This window comes from Mus caroli, unplaced genomic scaffold, assembly GCF_978045245.1.
Source record: "Mus caroli unplaced genomic scaffold, Mus_caroli_1 scaffold_1, whole genome shotgun sequence".
Classification (NCBI taxonomy): Eukaryota; Metazoa; Chordata; class Mammalia; order Rodentia; family Muridae; genus Mus; species Mus caroli.
Window position 1 is genome coordinate 161961498 of NW_028227256.1, and position 14385 is coordinate 161975882.

The 14385-nt window shown below is 41.8% G+C and overlaps 1 protein-coding gene across 1 annotated transcript; it reads left to right on the forward strand.

The window, feature by feature from the left end:
* Positions 1 to 1712: 1712 nt before the first annotated feature.
* Positions 1713 to 14132, forward strand: Ccdc181 (coiled-coil domain containing 181). The gene is made up of 6 exons (XM_021163150.2): positions 1713 to 1879; positions 4244 to 4384; positions 5927 to 6874; positions 8444 to 8590; positions 12528 to 12682; positions 13792 to 14132. Exons 2-6 carry the CDS (start codon positions 4268 to 4270, stop codon positions 13952 to 13954), a joined length of 1530 nt encoding a protein of 509 aa, XP_021018809.1. The 5' UTR covers positions 1713 to 1879; positions 4244 to 4267; the 3' UTR covers positions 13955 to 14132.
* The last annotated feature ends 253 nt before the right edge of the window (positions 14133 to 14385 follow it).

The following is a 14385-nucleotide window of genomic DNA, read 5'->3' on the forward strand; positions in this document are numbered from 1 at the left end:
GTCAAAAGTGCTGAACAGTCGAAACAAGTTCAGAGCAAATCTACCACCATGTGGAAGTAATTACACAGAAATACCTTTTTCCTTAGGGCATTTGTTTTAAGAAATGCATTGCTGGCCTTTGAGCTAGAAGCAGATTTGTCCGCCTGCTGTGGGTCAAAGCAAACTTCAGTCCTCTCTGTCCTCTGGTGAGATTCACAAAAAGGATGTTTGTTTTGTTTTGTTTTGAAATTAGGTCCATTTTTATTATAACTATACCTAGGTATGAAATATTTCTAATATGCAATATAATTTAACTTATTTGACATGTTTGATGGGTAACATCGACTTGAATGGATTGAGACACACTTAGGAAATGAGGAGAGCCCAGCTCTGGGTATTTCTGTGAGGTGTTTCCACCAGTTCTTACATGTCCTTCGTTTTCTTCCCCTGGTCAGTCATGGTTAGCCTACGTACACTCAGCTCACTGGAGAGAAGAGGCGGGCATTAAATGATGTGCCTGCATAAAGTGTGACATAACCCCTCTCATTCCTTCCTCCCCTGCGGGTAAGTCTTGAACACTCATGATACATCTCGTTATTCTATGTCTTGATCATGAACTTTCTAAAATGTCCTGTTTTCGAGGTATTTTCCTCTCTCATCTCTGATGATCAAAACCACGCTTCCTTCAGTAACCTTCCTTATCCTCCCTCACCAAGCTTGTAAATATTACAGTTAGTTCCTTAGCCTAAGGAACTCAAGAACTATCCATCAAACATTTAAATGGCTATATGGCTGGAGGCTTGTAAATGTCTAAACCCAGTCTCTACTTGAAAGGGAACTCACAGTTTCCTAGGAATGACTGCCATGAATATTTTTGCATGGAAATGAGACATGACAATGTTTATCCCCAGATCACATTGTTGGTTTCCAAGTTATGCATGTAATTGCTACCAGGCAGTGAGGCATAAGGTTTTGATTTATGCTGCACCCTATCTGGTATATTTTGAGTCAACAAAACAAGTTGATGCCTGTCTTCCCACAAGCTATCATCTCCATGTGTAATGCCTAGCCTGTCTCCCATAATTTATACTATTTTTCAAAAGTAAGCTCTGGAGTAAACTCTTTATATATATAAAGATATATATAATCGAGGAGAGGTTAATATATTAATATATATTGGCTTATATATTAATCTCTCCTCGATCCACCCTTTTTTAGATGAATTTGTACCTATGTTATATTGCCCTTCTATTTACACTCTGTGAGCTCTTCATGGCTGGCCTATTATCTATCACCACAATCTGAATGTTCTCTTATTTTCCTATTATCCCCAAAGGTATTAAGGGAAGTTATGGGAAAACTGTAGTTGCCTTTCTTGATAGGTTTGAATGCTGGAACTAAAGTTCTATTTTCTTTCATAACTCCTTTCTGTAAATACAATTTTGGCTATAATTTCTTTAAGCTGGGGGTCAAAACAGCAATTAACAATTAACAACTGCTATCTTTTAATATTCACTTGAGGAAAATGAACACAGAAATGCACTTTTATTGTTAAGTTTTGGCAACAAATTAAAAATCTGACTACCGGTATACAAAATCCACATCCAAGGCAGAAAACCAAAGGGGATGCGAGCCTTCCGGGTCTTGGAAACGCTGACCGGATGTAAGGCGCAGGTGTTCGCGGGGATCCGTTCTGCGCCTGCGCGCGACCCTACCCCGCCTCAGTAGTGGGAAGTCCGGAAGAAGGCCTCAGAGGCGCGCTGTTGCCATGGCACCCGGGTGCTGGGTGCTTCAGGAGCAGGCCCCGGGGTGTCACCGTTGCCTCGTTGTCAGAGCTTAGGAAAGGAGAAGAGAGCTCCTGCGGCCATCTCTGTGACCCCAGCCGCTGCATCTTCCACAGGCAGGAGGGGACTTAGCGGGAGAGGAGGGAAGGACACGCAGACAGGTGGCAGGAGCAGGGAGAGGATAAACGTCGGGGCGAGGTGGCAGGGAGGCGGCTGAAGCGAGCCCTCCTCCGGGGAGAAGCCCCAGGATCTCCCCAGCCCCGCACAGCGTCACTTCACCATGCACAAGGAGAGCCCCTCAGAGGACGGCTTAGACGCTTAGAGTTTTTGTCCTATCATTTCCCTTCTCAGAGTTTAAGACTATGAAAGGTAGCTTGCGTGGAAGAAATCACTCCTGAAATGTTAGCTTCCACACATAGAATGCTATATCCATTCCGTTGGTGCTTCAGCTGTTCAGTACGAATCCAAAATTTTGTTAAATATTCTTGTCAGAGCTTGTAACCGATGGTAATTAAAAAAGTATTTCCTAACACCACAGATTTATTGGGATGCAGCAGGAAGGATGGACCAGATAGTTTCATAGTGTTGTGGAAGTTTGCTTAACTGCTTTTTAAAATAAGGTGTTTTTTGTTTGTTTGTTTGTTTTGTTTTTGTTTTTGTTTTTTTGCTAAATGCTTTTTTTATATGGAAAGGTTTTTCTCCTTACTGTTTATTCTTTTGGTTCTAGGTGTTTCAACAAATATTGTTTAAAAGATTATATATGTAAGGGTGAAATAGAAGTATCAGGTTAAAGTATTTTTTAAATATTTTTAATCTTGTGAGAAAGATACCAAATATAATGTGCATCTATGCCCGAGGTTCGGAGCTACATTGCAAGGTCTTCAGACCCTGAGAATTTTTCACACACTTAAGTGGAAGGAACTAATTTCTGCCACTGCAGTTTACTATTGATCTGGCCAAAAGCACTTACAGAGATTTTTTTTTAATTGATGATAAACTTTACATTTTATATGTTTAAAAAAATCATAGTAATAAAATAGGAAATGCTAAGAAATGCGGTTCATGGAAGATATCATTTTATTCTAGTGTGTTGACATGTGTATCATGTGAGCAGTGCCCTGGTGGTGATGGTTAGGAAGCCAAAGGGTTGAATAGCCTGTGACTCATTTGAAAGGCTTACAGGGCTTGGCAACAGGAGTTCATGTTTATGTTGCTTGTTTACGCTAGAAGCAGTCTAGATGTTTCTTTTGGAGCTGTAGAAATTCAATTACACTTCAGATTTGATCCAACTTCATTTATTTTTCATTTACTTTGCCTGTGCCCTTTTAAAACTTATATTTGTGTGATTTTATTAGGCCTTAAATATATGTGACATATTTTTATTTGTTATTGGTTCTGGTTTTGAATTTAGCATTTTAGCTTTCATGTAATTGATATTTTAGGAGCTCAGAAGTATGAACTATTTCATTCTTATTATTTATGAGCTCAGAATTATGTTTGATATAAGACTCTGAGGAGTTAGTTCTAGAAAAGTTTTCTTCTAGCAGCAAGTTAAACATCGTAATTTCAGCATCCCTTCTGTGAAAAGAGAGCTAATGATACCATGGAATAGTGAGTGTGAAAACCAGTGTGGTTTTTACCTGCCTTTTGTCTTAAGGCAAATTTGATTTTATTCTGTGTCATTCATAGTGTAATCATTTTCACTGGTGGGTAGGCAGAGAGTGTAAGGAATCTAGTATGTCTTGAAGGTAGATGTTGGTTTATCCAAGTCACCTCAAAATAACTTCTAATTGAGAAGTTATTGAAGCCTTACATTTGTGTTTGTCAAGAAGGCCTGTTTTATATTTTTAGCTTAAAAAAAATACCTGGAGGGGCTGGAGAGATGGCTCAGTGGTTAAGAGCACTGACTGCTCTTCTAAAGGTCTTGAGTTCAAATCCCACAACCACATGGTGGCTCACAACCATCCGTAATGAGATTTGATGCCCTCTTTTGGGGTTTCTGAAGACAGCCACAGTGTACTCACATATAATAAATAAATAAATCTTTTTTAAAAAACAATATCTGGAAAGAATACAATGAATATTTTAGTAATGATTACTATCTAGTTAACTGACTCCTTATGTATCCAAGTGGCTAAAAACTAACACTAAGAACAGGGTGTAAACTGCATTGTCTGTTGAAGAACAGTTTTACTATTTGGCAGGAGATGGAGGAATCTTGTTCCAAGCTCCACGCTCTTACTAACTTAGAGATCTCCTGGATTGTGGTTGGGAGGGTTGGGGATAGGTAGAAGGGTTGTCAGGGCTGTGTGCTATGGAGATGTGTTGCCACTGGCGGGTATGTACAAACACGTCTACTCTGCCCACTTCCTCTTACGTGCTTCTGGGTGGTAATTAGCTTACCTGGCAACGCAGCTTTCCGTGCCCACCCCACCTCTCAACTGGCTTAACCCATACCTTTGGCTTTTAAAATCTTATAGCATTATTCATTGATAAGTGGAACAATGGATGAAGATAAAGATATTGATTCAAAAGAGAGTGAAGAATATGAAGATGACTTTGAAAAGGACTTGGAGTGGTTGATCAATGATAAAGAAAAAAGTAATGGCAGCATAATAGAGGTATGTGTACAGTACCAATAGAATGCATGGCAGTTACGTCAATAGCATGCAAGGAAACTACATCCATAGCATGCAAGGAAACTACATCCATCAATAACACGCATGGTAACTGTGCCAATAGAATGCTTGGCCCTCACATCAGGAAGGCATTTTATCGCTGTGAAGGTTTTCACTCCTGCTGTCTCGTCTAAACGTCACAGCATTTTATTTATTTATTTATTTATTTATTTATTTATTGTCTATTGAACAAATATCGTTATCCTTGTCTTGGACATTGGATGGTTTAGACACTGTGTTTTAATGTTTGGGTGAATGACAGGATGGGAATGAAAATTCATTTAAACAAAGCTCAAACAATAATGAAATTTTAATCTAAGTAAATAAGTAACATGATTTAGTGCATCCAAGTTGAAAATGTAAAAAAATAACATGGGTTTATACTTTTTTAAAAAGATTGATTTATTTATTTTATGTGAATATGCTGTCACTGTCTTCAGACACACCAGAAGAGGGCATGGGTTCTCACTACAGATGGTTGTGAGCCACCATGTGGTTGCTGGGAATTGAACTCAGGATCTTCGAAGAATAGCCAATGCTCTTAACTGCTGAGCCATTCCTCCAGGCCCAGGTTTATACTTTTAATACAAATAAATCTTTTAAAAATATAACCTCCCAGTTAATAGTTGAAACCTTAAGACAAAATTAACATGTGAGAGTAGTGAAGATAGTGAAAAAATAAAGGGCTGATTTGAGCTGTAATTAACCAGGGACCTGTGTGGTAATCAGATACATGGAGGGAGAAGTCAGGAAATATGATCCTTTCCTGGCTCTTCCTATCACACACACACACACACACACACATACACACACACACACACACACACACACACACGGCATATATTCATATATAATTTGTGTGTGGAGACATTAGTGTGAATATGTGAGGGACTAACAAGAAATATGCCTGGGATGTTGACTGAGATGTCTTTGGAAGGAAAGCAATAAGAGGAATCATTTAGATTCCAGGGAGTTGAACAGAGGGAATTTGAGGAAATGAAGGCAGTGGGTTTTACAAACTTAACTCCATCTTGGTTTGTTACATGGTGGAGAAAAAAAAAATGCAGTAGGATATTTGAAAAACTGACAACAGTGAAGCGTTGCCTAGGTGACCATAAAAGGAGTGTCACGTGCCCAGGAAGCACCCAGTGCAAGTAGAGGCAGAGATTTCTGGAGAGGTGAAGCTGGACCCTTGCTGCAGCTGCAGTAGGTCAAGCTGTGGAGGGCAAGGCCATAGAGTCATAGTGACAATAATGAGGACTCACTGTTTCCCCCGTATTTCTCAGAGGTGCTCAGAAAGATGGGCTGTAATGTTATGAGTACAGTGTAGGCCAGAAGCACCTAAATTGCCCTGTGTATAAAATGAACCACATGAACACAAAAAGCAATCCATTCACCTGTCCCCCAAGTAAATGAATAGAATTTTAATTGTGCTGGACAGTAAACTTATGTGTTTGTTTTTGTTTTCTTTTGTTTGCTTTAAAGATGGCTTGCAAGAAGGAAGATGATCTTGACCAGGTATTAAAAGAGAATGAAACAGAAACAGAACTTGGCCAACAGCTCTCTGATCCAGAGAACTCTCCAAAGGATGACGCCTTGCCCAGAAGGAATGATTTCATTTCTGTCCCAAGTATTCAGCCGTTGGATCCCATATCAGACTCAGACAGTGAGAACTCCTTCCAGGATTCCAAACCAGAAAACCAGAAAGACCTGGAGGACGAAGAGGATGAGGAAGTAAGGAGATACATTATGGAGAAAATTATAGAGGCTAACAAGCTTCTTCAGACTCAAGAACCTGTGAATGATAAGAGGGAGCGAAAACTGAAGTTCAAAGACAAGTTGGTTGATCTGGAAGTCCCACCATTAGAAGACAGTGATACTTGTAAAGCTCTCTTAGAAAACGAGACCAATATGTCTGGGAAACTGTCCCAGTTATGTATTTCTGGTGACTTAGAACAAGAGAGTGTGCTCGTGTCAGTTACCGATGGCAGCTGTGAAGAAAATGATAGGAAGATACTGGTGGAGAGAGATGGAAAGTTTGAACTTATGAATCTGCAGGACATTGAGAGTCAGGGCTTTCTGCCCCCCATTAGCAGTGCTAATAGTGTGGAACATGAATCCTCCCAGTTGCCGCTCAGGGCTCCCAACCCGTCTGTTGGTGGTATCAAGAAAGAAGAGTCTGAAGCAAAGGTTCATGTCATGCCTCTCTCTCCAGCAGGAGAGCCATTGGCTCAGGTCCCTCAGCTACTCCCCAACCCCAAGAATCGTCCAAGCTCTGCTGCCAACCCAGATGTAACTAAAAAAACCAGGAGATCCAATCACAGGATACAGTCAGCAGGTGTCTCTCCAGTGACCTCAACATACTGTCTTTCACCACGACAGAAGGAACTCCAAAAACAGCTGGAACGAAAGCGTGAAAAGCTCAAGAGGGAGGTAAGAAGGCAGGCGGGCATGGTGTGGGGAGAAGAGTGCATTTCAGGTTTGAGCAGTGCCACAAGACAGGAATGGCTCAAAATACCAGGAGTTGTCGTCTCGGACTGACTCTCATGTTGTTAAATCGCTGGGGTAAATGTTGAGGGCTGGGGCACTGCCATTACCTTTATCATTTCTTGTAGACATCACAAAAGATAATAGAACCTCTGTGTTAGACCCAGACCGTTCTCAGACATGACTTGCCTTAAACGTGAGATTTGAAGGCAAGTGCTATGCGATAGGTGAGACTCAAATCTTATGTGACAAAGTGAAGGCACAAAGTAGGCGACAGGTCAGCTTGCATCACCATTGCTGTGGTTGTGTGCACCTCATATGTCTTCCGTGTGTATAATTCCTTGATTTCTGGGATTGCAGTTATGGATTGAGGCTGCAGCTGGGTGGTAGAGCGGTGCCTAACATGCCCAAAGCTCTTGGTTCCATCATCTCTGCTGGGGGTGGGGAGCAGAGCCTCGTGTCCACGCTGACAGTCTCTAAATCCCTCCGGAATCTCAAATGCTGAGACCTTTGAGGAACAGGTCAGATGCCTTGCCCAAGATGATGCAGTATGATCTCAGAGAGTCTGGCTCACAGCTAACGTGTGGCTTTCTGCTGTCCCACTACGCTCGTGTTCTCTGCCTACCAGTGACTACCTGACAGTTCTGCAGAATGGATGTAAGCAACTTCCTTCAAGTTTAGATAACTTCTTTTTATAACAGTAGCTGAATAATTAAGATACAGTTTCATTTTTTTTAAATAGTTAGCCAAGTCGCTAAGTGTGCCTCTGATAGCAAAAATGCTGGTTTTTAAGCATAAATAACCTGGAAAACATTTTAATAGAAAATTTAAAAATTCCTATAAAATTACAGCTGACTCTTCTATCATCATCAGCAGACTCAAATTTTGGTCTCTTTACTCCATTTCTTTTTTATTTTTTAAGTTAAAATATTTTATTTATTCAATTACTGCTTTAATCGTAGTGTTGTGCTGTTGTGAGGCGAGAACCCAGGTTCCTAAGTGAGCTTGCTGAACTACATCCCCAGCATTAGTTAACATACATTTAAAACAGGGCATAGGCCACATTCCGTGTCTTCCTCATGCATTTCCCACACGTTTCTAAGTGAGTGAAGTATTTTCCATCATAACTGCAGTACCATCATCACAACTAATTTAACAATGGAAAAATGATCAAGCAATGTATAGTGCTTCTTGAAAGTGTTGTTGTTTGCATTGTTGTAATTTAGTTAATTGGTGCCAAGAGTAACCTAAGAGGAGACAAAAGATACACATGGTTCCCAATGCGTGTAATGAACACCATGTAACTATACACTTCTCTGGCTTAACTGCTCCAAAGAACTCCATTGCTCCTCTTAAGTTATTAGAGGCCCCCCCTCCCTGTATTTGAAAGAGGAGTAGTTTTCATTTGGAAAGTTTTGAGACGGGGGATCCTCATTTCAGAAGTCCAAATACACCTTCCTGACTCCCGTCCGGCTTGATGAGTCTCCCACTCGTGCCCTTTCTCCCCCTGTACAGGAGGAACAGCGCAAACTCGAGGAAGAGAATGAGAAGAAAAAGGAGAATGAGATGGTGTTTAAAGCATGGCTGCAGAAGAAAAGAGAGCAGGTCATAGAAATGCGGAGAGTTCAGCGGGCAAAGCAGATCGAAGACATGAGCAGCAGAGTGAGTGGGCTGCGCTGGGAGAGCAAGCTCGCACACAGGGGCTCATCGTTTGGGTGTTCGAAGACTTATTTATTTTATGTATGTGATTACACTGTCAGTGTCTTCAGACACCAGAAGAGGGCATCAGATCCCATTACAGATGGTTGTGAGCCAGCATGTGGTTGCTGGGAATTGAACTCAGGACCTCTGGAAGAGCAGCAGTGCTCTTAACTGCTGGGGGCTCATCTTCTTTACAGAAGGAAAACATGACCCAACTCACCCCAGCAGAGGGTGCCATGTACAGGACTCTAGTCCCCTCAGACTGCCCAAATCAGACGATTCTAGTGATACTCAGCTTCTCTAGCACAGAAAATAAAAATGATTAGTTCATATTTTCAAGGTATTTTAATCTTACTATTCAAAGTAGAAAAACATACACAATTTCTCCTTATAAACCGACAAGACTGCAGCCACTTTAGAGTAGATAGAAATCATAAGTAAAATCTCTCAAATTTAAAATGCCAAATATTTATTGATTTTATTTATGTGTATGAGTATTTTGCCTTCAAGTATGTTGTGAACCATGTGTGTGCCTGCCACCTGAGGGGTCAGAAGAGGACATCATCAGATCCCCTGGAGATTGATGACAGCTCTGAGCTGCAGTATGGGTCCTGGGAATTCAACCCAGGTCCTCTGGGAGAGCAGCCACAGCTCTTAAGCACTGCGTCATCTCTCCAGCACCGCCTAATTTTTAAAAATTGAAATACAGCGACTGGAGGGATAGCTCAGCTTTTAGGAGCCCTGGCTGCTCTTTCAGAATGCTCAAGGTTGCTTCCCATCACCCACACTGGGTGGTTCACAATCTCCTGTAACTGTAGCTCCAGGGAATCAGATACCAGGCCTTGGGCATACATGCATACACATAAAAATGAAACCACTCTGGGTAGCATTTTATTTAATTTAACTTTTACATATGTATTTTCAGAAATTCAATTTGTTGCTTTCCCTTTATCATGGACATCTTTCTAGGCCTTGGTTGTTAGATAACACTTTTAACTATCTAACTTCTCTCCCCCGTTAATGAACTCACTCCTCATGTAGGATTAGATAGGTTTCAATGTTGTGCCATACACGTGCTTCAATAAAGCTGCACATTATCGTGCGGAACACCAAGACTCTGCAGGGATGGTTTAAAGAGTAGGATGTAAGACTTCTGAGTGTTCAGAGTAAAATATTTATCATGTCCAATCATCCTCCCAAGTTTAAAACAACTTCGAGTTCTTACAACAGTGTGAGTGACATATTTGCCACAGGGCAGTAATGCTGTGTGTGATTTATCTTCTCAGTTTGTCTTCAGATCAATAATATCCCTGCTTGTTTGTGTTTGTGATATAATAAGACAGATATAAATACTGGTTTCTGTCCTTAGTTCTTTGCCCAGAGGTCCCCTGAAATCCTGTATAGATCCTGGAAGAGTGGGCGTGCTTGGTGGGTCTTTGGTTGTAGAATTTGGTCTTTGGTTCCAGTTGCTGACAGGGAGTACCTCATCCCTGAGGTTCTCTGAGACTTGTGTGTCTGGTTCTAAAGGGCTAGCTCTCAGGGGGCTTCTGGATGAGAACTGACCTATAGACACAAGTCCTGATGAGGACTTGGAACTTCCTGTTCCACCTCAAGAGTAGGAAGTGCGGAGGGAGAGGCTGGGCTGGGCTAATCCATAAGCATGTGGTGAAGCCTTCCGCAGATTCCTGAACTAGGAGGGTAAAGAGCTCCCTGGTTTGTTAAAAGGGATGCCAGTGTTCCCTGGCATGGGTATAAGAACTTCAAGTCCCCTCTCATTTCCCTTTTCCAGTGAACTCTGCTGGTCTGCCTTCTTTACTCTTCTTATGTGTACGAGTGTCTGCAGGAATGGATGTGTACCACATGTGTGCCTAGTACCCAGGAAGGCCAAAGAGGGAGGAGAGGCACCACAGTTGGTCTGCTACAGGGTTGGAGATGAGACTGGGCGAGTGGATTTGGAGGAGAGGAGGGAGAGTGAAGATCTGAAGATTGCCTAGAGCTTCCCTGGCCTGCATGGCTGATGGCTTCCCAGGGAGTGCCTGTGGGAGGCGGTGGCTGAGACAAAGGGATGAGGTGGTGATGGAGGCTGCTGTCGGAGAGGATCCAGTGTGATTCTCTGGAAATGGGGCTGAGAAGGGCTCTACTACACAGCTAGGGATGAGACTAGGGTTGGATTTGTATTTACTAATGGAGAGGAGAAGATCTGCAGTTAGCCCTCCTGCTGCCTTGGCCAATGTGGCCACTCAAAGTTTATTTTTTTATCAGGACTGAAGAGGGAACCCAGTAGCTAAGAATACCAGTTGCTCTTTCAGAGAACTTAGGTTCACTTCTCAGCACCAACATGTGCCCTATGATTACTTGTGACTTACAAGGTGTCTGATGCTTTGGCTATATACAGGCACTACACACATATGCGCATACCCATACACAGATCTGCACAAATACATGTAACTTAAAACGACCAAAAAAAAAAAAAGGAATTCCTAAAAATCACTTTTAATAAAAATTCCATGAAAACCTAATTAGGACTTTCAAAATTATTACAAATATTATTGGTATTTTCAGGATTTATTTTGTTAGAGCAAAACTTTCAGTGTCCCAGCTGAAAAAAAACAGAAACAGATGTGAATAGTAAGTTGATCCTACAGATGACCGTAGCATATAAAAAACCAATACAAACTCTAAAACCAAAGAAATATTGATTAAAGTTGTCATGTATCCAATATAGCAGTTTATCTGTCGCTTATTAGGTGCATGTGCTGTCTCATTCACAGAAATACAGTTTCAACCCAAATAAGGACATTGTGTCTTAGAGACAATTTCTAGAGGGTGGAGAGGTAGCTTAACACTAAAGAGTGCTGCAGAGGACCCGAGTGGTTCCCAGTGCTGATGTCAGGGACTCACAGCTGCCTGGAACTAAAGCTCTAGGGAAGCTAATGCCTTTCTTGCTTCACAGACACCTATACATATGTGTATGTACAGACGCACACACACATAAATAAAAATAAATATTAAGAACTTCCAAAATAATAAACTCAATGGTAATTATTAAGTGATAAATACTATATAGAAGGTATGCAAAATCATGAGGGTATTGTGCATTTAGCAATAATTATAGTTTCATTGTTTTGTTTAATATTTATTTTTCTATCTATGGGTGTTTTGTCTGCATGTCTGTTCACCACATGTATGCAGTGCCTGTGGAGACCGGTAGAGGGCAGTGGGTGCCACTGGAACCGGAGATACATATGGTTGGTTGTAAGCTGCCATGTGGGTGCTGGGAGACAAACCTAGGTCCTCAGAAAGAGTAGCCAATGCTCTTATCCTCTGAGCCATTTCTTCAGGCCCAATAATAGTCTTGAAGATATACCTAGCAGTTGAGTATCTTCTGATGGATACTGTCAACTGAAAAACTTAGAATTTAAGAAAAAGATAATACAGTGAATTACATGCTTATAAACTATATTCCATGGAACTTTCAGGAACTAAAGCCCTCAACTCCTTCCATTCTTTGTTTTATATGCGTGTATCTTTGGGGAAAATATATTTGATTTGTCAAAGAGGTCAGCTTTGAAAACCTCAGCTGTTGCTTTCTCCATGAATTGCTTTGTACTGGGGTGGCGCTGGAGGTGGATCTCAGACCACTGAGCATGCCAGCTAAGTGCCCCTAAGTGCCCCTGATCACGCCCATCCCCTTTCTTCAACAGGACGAAAGCTCCCTCACAGGAGCATAAGCAGTGTTGACAGAGGAATGGGGATGCATTTGGGTGGAGCGCTCAGAACGCAGGCCATGAAGTTGGTGTGGAAACCCTGGCTGGGGGCTTGGTTCTTGTGGAGCGTCAAGAGGCTGCTTTAGTTCCCCTGAGTTCAGTGAGTCTCTCTCCCTTTGTTTTCTACTCAGCAAGTGAACAGAGACCCACAGCAAGCTTTTCGGTTATGGCTTAAGAAAAAGCACGAGGAGCAGATGAAAGAAAGGAAGACAGAAGAACTCAGAAAGCAAGAGGAGTGCTTGTTCTTCCTGAGAGGAACAGAGGGCCGCGAGAGAGCCTTTCGACAGTAGGTTAAAGTGGGGCTTGAGGTGTTCAAAAGCTGGCCCCACCCCTGCTGTGTCTGTTACCTCATTGGTCCTGAGCATACTGACCCTACTTCAGAGCTTTAGCCTTCAGGAAGGTTGGAGAATAAAGGTTGATTCCACTTGTGTGAACTTCCTCACTCCCTCTCTCTCCCTCCCTTCCTCCCTCCCTCCGTCCCTCGTTCCCTCCCTCCTTCATTCTTTTCCCTTCTGTATGTTAACCCTCTTATTATAAAAGTGAAAATTTATATTTTCATTATCCAAAAATCTAATCATGACTATTAGCACTAGAATACCTGTCTTCTAAATACTTCTTTGCAAATATATTTACAATAAAAATATACATTGTGATCATACTGTTCCTAAAGTTGTATAACATGTAATTAATTTGCTTAAAGTAAAATGCAACTCAGGACTCCAAAAGTATGATTTTCTTATTCTAATAGTTGTTTGGGTTTATTTCTGGATCTCTCTCTCTCTCCCCATCTCCCATATATACTTCTATACCAGACAGATGTGTATAAAGTTAGTTCTTACGTTACTTTAATAAGCAAGGACTCAATTCCTTGAGTTCCTTCTGATGCTTAGATTTCCTTTACCCTTCCATGCTTAGGCTCCTTCTGCATTTTAAGGAAGGGCCTTTCTCTCCACCTAGAAGCATGGGCTCTAGAGTTTTCCTGCTAAGAAGCCTGAGGCAGCAGCTTTGCATCTTGCTAGTGTTTTTAACTGAACTAATGTTTTGCATGCTGATTTGAGGAATAACTTAATTGGGATGTAGCAAGTAGTTGTTTGCTTAAAAAATGATCATTTTGGAAAAGGGCTAGGACTTGTAACTCCATGTAAGTTAGATTACTACCAAGCCAAGCAAGTTATCAGCTTTACCACAAGACAAATCTAATCTCAAGCATTTATTTGATCCCAGATGTAAAATGCTTTCTTGAATGAGCCTGGGAACTAAGCCTATAAATGTTCAGTTGATTCTTTAACACTTGTGTTTTGACCCCATCTCACTGCAGAAAGGTTAGTTCCCCACGCTTGTAGATGAGCAGCTCAGTGTATGACACGCACCAGTCTGACCCTGCTCTTCCTACAGATGGCTCAGAAGGAAACAGATCGAGAAGATAGCTGAGCAGCAGGCTGTCAAAGAGAGAGCCCGGCAGCTCCGGCTTGAAGCCCGCCGCTCCAAACAGCTGCAGAGCAGCCTGTACAGCATACCCGAAGCCAAGGCTTTCCGCTTCACCGACCACTACAACTGAAGCTACCCGGGAAAGACTACATGTGAAGCTGCTGGCACCAGAATGTTGTGTGTTGTTTCCCAGGGGCCCCGTGTCTCGGCATCACTCCAGGTTGTGGGAGTAGGATTTGCCTTTTGGTGACGCTGAATTTATGTTGTTTTCACACAAACACAAAATAAATGTCTCTCACAGTGTTGAATGTGTGGTGTCATCTCGTTGTCAGTGCCTCAGGCTGATCAATGAGGAAGCTGTTCTACCTCTAAATCACTTCAACATTTCTACCCAGAAAGCCACACATTTCTTTTTATAGTTCCCATGATCATTTAAAATATTGCAAAAGAGGGACAGCGAGATGTCTGTGGGTAAAGACATTTGCCACCAAGTCTGATGACCTAAGTTCAATCCCTGAGCTCCACATGGTAGAAAAGAGAACAGGCTCCCACAGTTGTCCA

Bases quoted from the DNA above. Each gene is read 5' to 3' on its own strand.
- Ccdc181 (XM_021163150.2), top strand. From the start codon at position 4,268: ATGGATGAAGATAAAGATATTGATTCAAAAGAGAGTGAAGAATATGAA. The intron at 4,385-5,926 runs GTATGTGTACAG...TTTGCTTTAAAG, and splicing joins GTAATGGCAGCATAATAGAG to ATGGCTTGCAAGAAGGAAGA. The intron at 12,683-13,791 runs GTAGGTTAAAGT...CTCTTCCTACAG, and splicing joins CGCGAGAGAGCCTTTCGACA to ATGGCTCAGAAGGAAACAGA.